Source organism: Solanum stenotomum, chromosome 11 (genome assembly GCF_019186545.1).
Source record: "Solanum stenotomum isolate F172 chromosome 11, ASM1918654v1, whole genome shotgun sequence".
Taxonomy (NCBI): domain Eukaryota; kingdom Viridiplantae; phylum Streptophyta; class Magnoliopsida; order Solanales; family Solanaceae; genus Solanum; species Solanum stenotomum.
The window spans coordinates 20,562,048-20,569,020 of NC_064292.1; the positions used below are offsets into that span (position 1 = coordinate 20,562,048).

Sequence of the window (6,973 nt, forward strand, 5' to 3'; positions counted from 1 at the left end):
TTATGGTACACGCCCAAAAAAATTGAAGAGTCAAAGCTCATGGAAAATAATAGAGAGGTGAAAAGAGCTAGGACCGGTGATGGGAACTTCTCCAATGCTAGGTCCGATGGACAAGGTTGACCAAGGTTTAGACAAAGTTTTTCCAACCAAGGTTCATCTAGCGCTCCTCCAAAGGTATACAAGGATAGGGTGTCCAAACCTAAACCTCAAGGAGGTGCTGGTAGTGGTTTGTATGCAACTAGGTCTACTTGTTTGAAGTGTGGGAAGTAGCATGATTGTAAGTGCCTAGACGACACAAATGGTTGCTTTGGTTGTGGAAAGAGTGGGCGCAAAAAGAGGGATTGCCCGGTGCTTATGGCTAATGGAAGAGAGGACAAGCAAGATCCTCCTAGTGGTTCAAACTACAATGCTCCCGAACAAAACCACTTCTATGCTCTCCAAAACTGAGGTGAACAAGAGAATTCTCTGGATGTGGTCACCGGTATGCTAAAAGTTTTCCATATAGATGTGTATGCTTTGTTAGACCCCGATTCTACTTTGTCTTTTGTGAAGCTATATGTGGCAATGAGATCTGGTATGCTCCCCGATGTGTTGTTAGAACCTTTTTCTGTCTCTACTCCTGTTGGTGATTCTGTGGTGGCTAAGAAGGTTTATAGAAGATGATCCATTCCCCTACCCCATAATGTTACTCTTGTTGATTTTTTAGAGCTAGACATGTTAGATTTAGATATTATACTTGGTATGGATTGGTTGCACTCTTTCTATGCGACAGTTGAATGTAGAACTCCAGTAGTCAAATTTTAGTTCCTGAATTAGCCTATCCTTGAGTGGAAGGTGGGAAATTGTATGCCTAAGGGTTAGCTTGGCTCATGTTTAAAGGGTAGGAAGATAATCTCCCAGGGTTGAATTTGCCATCTTGTTAAGGTGAGGGATGTTGATTCTGAAACCCCTACTCTTGAGTTGGTCCCTATTGTAAATGAGTTTCTGGAAGTGTTCCCAGATGATTTACCCGGTATTCCTCCTGAGCGGGAAATAGACTTTGGTATTGACCTTCTCCTAGATATGCAACCTATCTCAATTCATCCTTATAGAATGGCCCCGACTGAGTTAAAAGAATTGAAAGAACAGTTAAAGGATTTGTTGGATAAGGGCTTCATCCGACTGAGTATCTCACCATGGGGTGCTCTGGTGTTGTTTGTTAGGAAGAAAGATTGGTCTCTCCGTATGTGCATCGATTATAGTCAGTTTAACAAAGTGATCATTAAGAATAAGTATCCTCTTCCAAGGATAGATGATTTGTTTGATCAAATGCAAGGGGAAAGTTATTTATTGAAATTTGACCTTAGGTTGGGTTATCACCAATTAGGGGTAATAGGTGAAGATATTCCAAACACAACTTTTAGAACCCGATATGGTCATTATGAGTTTTCGGTTAATTTTATTTGGGTTGACTAATGTTGTGGCGGCATTTATGGACTTAATGAATAAGGTGTTTAGACAATACCTTGATATGTTTGTAATTGTGTTCATTGATGATATTTTGATCTATTTGAGGAGTGAGAATGAGCATGTTGACCATTTAAGAATTGTATTGCAAGTTCTTAAGGACCATTCACTTTTCACAAAGTTTAGCAAGTGTGAATTTTGGTTAAGGTCGGTAGTATTCCTTGGCCACATTGTATCAAGTAGTGGCATTGAGGTGTATATGAAGAAGACGGATGCGTTCCAGAGTTGGCGAAGACCCCTAACTCCTTCGGACATCGAAAGCTTTTTGGGTTTGTCCGGTAATTATAGAAAGTTTGTTGAGGGATTTTCTTCCATTGCCTCTCCGATGAAGGCTTTGACTCAAAAGAAGGCTAAGTTCATTTGGTCGGAAGCTTGTGAGAAAATTTTACAAGAGTTGAAAGATAGACTTTACTTCTGCTCCAGTGTTGACATTACCGGAAGGTAGTTATGGCTTTGTGGTGTATTGTGATGCCTCTAAAGTTGGGTTAAGATATGTGCTTATGCAAAATGGTAAGGTGATTGCCTATGCTTCAAGACAACTTAAAGTCCATGAGAAGAATTATACTACCCATGTCCTTGAGTTAGCGGCGGTTGTTTTTACCTTAATTATATGGAGGCATTATCTATATGGGGTTCATGTTGATGTGTTTACCGATCACAAGAGCTTACAATATGTGTTTAATCAAAATCAAAAGGACTTGAATCGTTGCCAAAGGAGGTGGCTTGAATTATTGAAAGACTATGACATGAGTGCTCTTTATCACCCCGGCAAGGCCTATGTGGTAGCGGATGCTCTTAATAGATTGTCTATGGGAAGTCTTGTTCATGTAGATGATGATAGGAAATAGTTGGTTCGAGATGTTCATAGGTTGGCCCAGTTAGGTGATCAATTAGTGGATTCCACCAAGGGTGGGGTCATGGTTCACAATGGGTCGAATCGTCTGTTGTCGCGAATGTGAAATCTAAGCAAGGTCTTGATCTTATATTGGTTGAATAAAAGAGGCAATACTTAAGAAATCCGTTGAGGCTTTCTCCCAAGAGGGATATGGTGTACTTACATACCAAGGTTGTTTATATGTTCCTAATGTTGATGACTTGAGAGAGCTAATATTGTCGGAAGCTCATAGTTCTCAGTATTCTATTCACCCGGGAGCCACCAAGATGTACTGTGACTTGCGGGAAGTATATTGGTGGAATGAGATGAAGAAATATATCGTAGAGTTTGTGGTTAAGTTTCCTAATTGTCAACAAGTTAAGGTCGAGTATCAAAGTCTGGGAGGCTTATCCCAAGATATAGGTATCCCCACTTGGAAGTGGGAAGAGATAAATATGGACTTTATTGTGGGTTTGCCCCGTACCCGGAGACAATATGACTCCATTTGGGTTATTGTAGATCGCATGACAAAATCGGCTCACTTTATTCCCGTCAAGGTTTCCTATTCGGTGGAGGACTATGCCAAGTCGTACATAAGACAAATGGTGAAGCTGTATGGAGTTCATTTATCCATTATTTCCGATCATGGCCCTCAATTCACTTCTCACTTTTGGTGGTTTTTTCAAAAGGGCCTAGGAACCAAGGTTAAGTTTAGCTCGAATATTCATCCCCAAACCGATGGGAAAGCGGAGCGCACCATCCATACTTTGGAAGATATGTTATGGGCTTGTGCGATTGAATTTAGGGCAATTGAGATGACCACTATCCATTGGTAGAGTTTACCCACAATAATAGCTATCACTCAAGTACTGGTATGGCTCCATTTGAGGCTTTGTATGGTAGGAGGTGTAGATCTCTCATAGGTTGGTTCGAGGTGGGGGAAATGTCTTTGATAGGCCCCGAATTTGTTTTAGAGGCCATTGAGAAAATCTGACTTATTAGAGATAGATTGAGAACGGCGCAAAGCCGACAAAAGTCTTATGCCGACGTGAGGAGGAGGGATCTAGAATTTGAGGTTAACTATTGGGTCTATTTAAAAATCTCACCAATGAAGGGTGTGATGTAATTTGGCAAGAAGGGGAAACTTAGTCCCCGGTATGTGGACCCATACCAAATTTTGAGGCGTATTAACAAGGTTGCCTATGAGTTAGATTTTCCAAGTGAGTTTGTTTCAGTGCTGTCACGACTCGAGAGCACCCCCTAGTCATAACACGGCGTACTAGACCCCGAAGGGGTCTAATACAAAACTCTTAGCATTCATAACATTCGATACATAGAAATAGTTTGGAATTTAAAACTTTTCTTTAATAAATCCAGCATCAAAAGAAATTTATAAAGCAGCGGAATACTAAGTTTCACATGGCCATCTTAGACAAACTTTACAAGATAGGGTCACGACCCTTTACAATCGAAGTATTAACAAAGTCTCAAAATAATAAAGAACTCGAAACAATAAAAGTCTTTGTCCTCGACATATGAGGACATACAAAAAGAGGTCTTGAGAGAACTCTAATCCCAAGCTTCATTAGAGAATTCAATCACTTGCTGGAACCTACACTTGTAGTAAAAATAAGACAATATGGGTTAGCACACAAAAATGTACTAAGTGTGATGACTATGCAAAAATATTCTTTAAAAGGGACATTTTGTTGTAAAGTCATGCTAGTATGCCATATTTGATAAAACTTGATGAATATGATAATAGGTCTACCGCTTCAAAGTTTAACATACACACACAAGGAAAGGCCACAACCATTAGGTCTACCAACCCAAGGTGTTACATTCACATTAGCGCCTAGACTCCTCATGAAATGCCACTAACATTAAGTCTACCAATCCAAGGTTTAGCCTAGATACTTCCTTAGACATTTATAGAAATGCTACCAACAATAGGTCTACCAATTCTAGACATTCATTCATTCATTTATGAAAGGCTACCAACAATATGTCTACTAATCAAAGACATTAAGACATTAAGTCAAGACACACTCATTATTCAAGAGAAGGATGCCTAAGCCTACCAAGTCAAGAGATTACATTCAACATACTTTCCATTAGTCTAGAAGACGGCACCTAATTCAACCAATTCAAGATACTTCAGTCATGATCAATTCATCAATACAAGAAATGATGCATTAGCCTACCAATTCAATATATCACAGTCATCATTATAGGACACTTCACATTCCATCATCTTCATTCATAAGTGTTTAGTGAGAATATGCTTTCAATCACAATATATTTACATTCTATACAAGATCATCATTCTATCGTTGAAATCACATGTAAATCCTTCACATTATACATTCACTTATACAACATTATGATAATACTTCAATTCGTCACAATATGCCTTCAAGGCCGTGATCACAATGTACATAGTAAGTAAACACCTCCACATTTCTAGTGGATCAACAATTCAAGCACAATTCTACTACATCAAGTAATTAGGTCAAACCTGTCCTTTCAAGGGTATGATCACAAATCCTCAATTCAGCAACAATTCACCATAATTAGGCATAGATGATGATACAATTTAATAATCCAAATCAATCTAAGCATAAATCCACCATCATTCATTCATAATCAACAAACCCACTTAATTTAGGAATTGAGAGAAATCATGGGTTCATAGAGTAAAATCATCTTAAATCATCAATTCAACATCAATATAATCATAGTTTATCATTTGGAAACATTTGATGCAAGAACCCATAAGATTGAGTGAAACTTAGGGTTTTTGTGAAACTTTAAAACATTGAAATCTTCTTTGAAATTGACCCTAGGGTGAAAAATAACCCTGGATAAAGGATCAGTAATGCTTATACTTGAAGAATCCCACAAAATTGAAGAATAAACACCTAGAAATCCCCAACCCTAGCTTGATCTTGACCTTGATCTCCAATGGAGTTTTTAGAGAGAACTTTTAGGAGGGAAGGGTTTTGATTTGAGAGATGAATTCTAAATTAGTGTTTAATTTTTTAATGTTATTAAAATACCTAAAAATACTTAAAATAACCGTCCACACATTAATTGGGACTTGGGGTGAATTTACCAACTCACCTCTAAGTTGGTCGTGTCTTGACAGCATTGCAGGTGCCAATCGACGGCTCCCCATCCACGGACTGTGGATGGGTTGATGCCTTGTACTGGTGGTCTGTCGTTTGGATCAGAGGCTGTTCATTTGGGGACCCTGACCTATGTAGGCCATCCACGGGGCATAGATGGACCTATGTGGCGTGGACCCCTTCGGTAGGTCACCCCATTTTGGGCAGTCCCATGGTTTCCTTGGGGTCTTGGGGTCTAGACTTAGGGTCCTCCTTAAGGACCCTTAGGGTGGTCCTTGGGGAGTCGTACCTTGATGCCTAACCCCTAAACACCTCAACCATGGCTCGGGACAACATGAAACACCATCAAAACACAAGACGAACACAAAGGCACACACGCTAGGCTCTAGTTTCACTAGTACATTTTTAGGGTCGTTATATTATCCTCCACTTAGGAATATTAGTCCTCCAATGAGACTTTAAACACATTAAGGGGTAACGACTCAAGACTAGGAGCCCACAATCATGCAAGCAACATCAATATAAATGCACATAACTAGAAGGAAACATCGACTCCACATCAATAAGCTTAAAACACAACAAGAAGGTAGGAACTACATCTACAAAGTCATTATGCATTAAAACTGTAACGACCCAAAACAAAAAAAAAACAGTTTTTAGTTTTAAGTTAGGAGTGAGGGTCAACTTTAAATGGTCATATCTTTTAGCTCAAAATGAATTAGGTGGACCATTACCTATCCAATTAAAGGTATATGAGTCCTCTTTCCAACGCCACTGAGTTTGCCCTTTTCCGATCTCGGAGTAAAAAGTTATGCCCAAAATAGTGAAGCACTGTCAGCAAGGACGAGCTTAGACGGGAGTTTAGTGGAAACTTTTAAGTGGGTCCTTATTTCTTTTCCTAAGTTGAGCCCCTTTTATTATATGCCTTTCCTAGCAATTATAAAACCCTTCTAGACCAAATTCTTCCATTTTAAGTCACTCCAATTAGAATTAAAAAGAACTCACCTCCTCTCAAATACTTTTCTCTCTACAATCCTCCATTTTAAGAAGGTCAAGAACTTGGAGCTAGGGCTTGGATTGAAGGTGGTTTCTTCATCAATTTTCTTGGGGAATCTTAACAAAGGTATGGTGACCCTTGATCCTTGATTATCTTTCCTTCAAGGAGTCCATTCAAAAGGGTTTCAAAAGTCTTCAAAGAACAAAACTTCTATTTTCTATTCTAGGTATGGGTTCATGGGTAAAATGTTTTCAAAGTCATTATATTGGTGAATTGAAGTTCTATTTATGATTTTAAGATGATTTTTATATGAAACTTCTTCAAGAACCCATGTTTTCATTAAAAGCCTAGAATTTGCTAATGAAGTGGGTTTAATGCCTATGATTTAATGTTGATGAAATTGTGTTTAGATTGGATTGTATTGTTGATTTATATGGTTTTCTATACCTATTTATGATGAATTGTTGG

General features: G+C 38.7%; 1 protein-coding gene across 1 annotated transcript in view; it reads left to right on the plus strand.

Annotated features, from left to right (window-relative positions):
- Window positions 1-298: 298 nt before the first annotated feature.
- LOC125845743 (uncharacterized) overlaps window positions 299-6,973 on the plus strand; it is a 14,212-nt gene continuing 7,537 nt past the window's right edge. Inside the window, exon 1 of the mRNA XM_049525277.1 lies at window positions 299-481. Within this exon, the coding sequence (XP_049381234.1) occupies window positions 299-481 (183 nt within the window). The remainder of the gene's footprint in view (window positions 482-6,973) is intronic.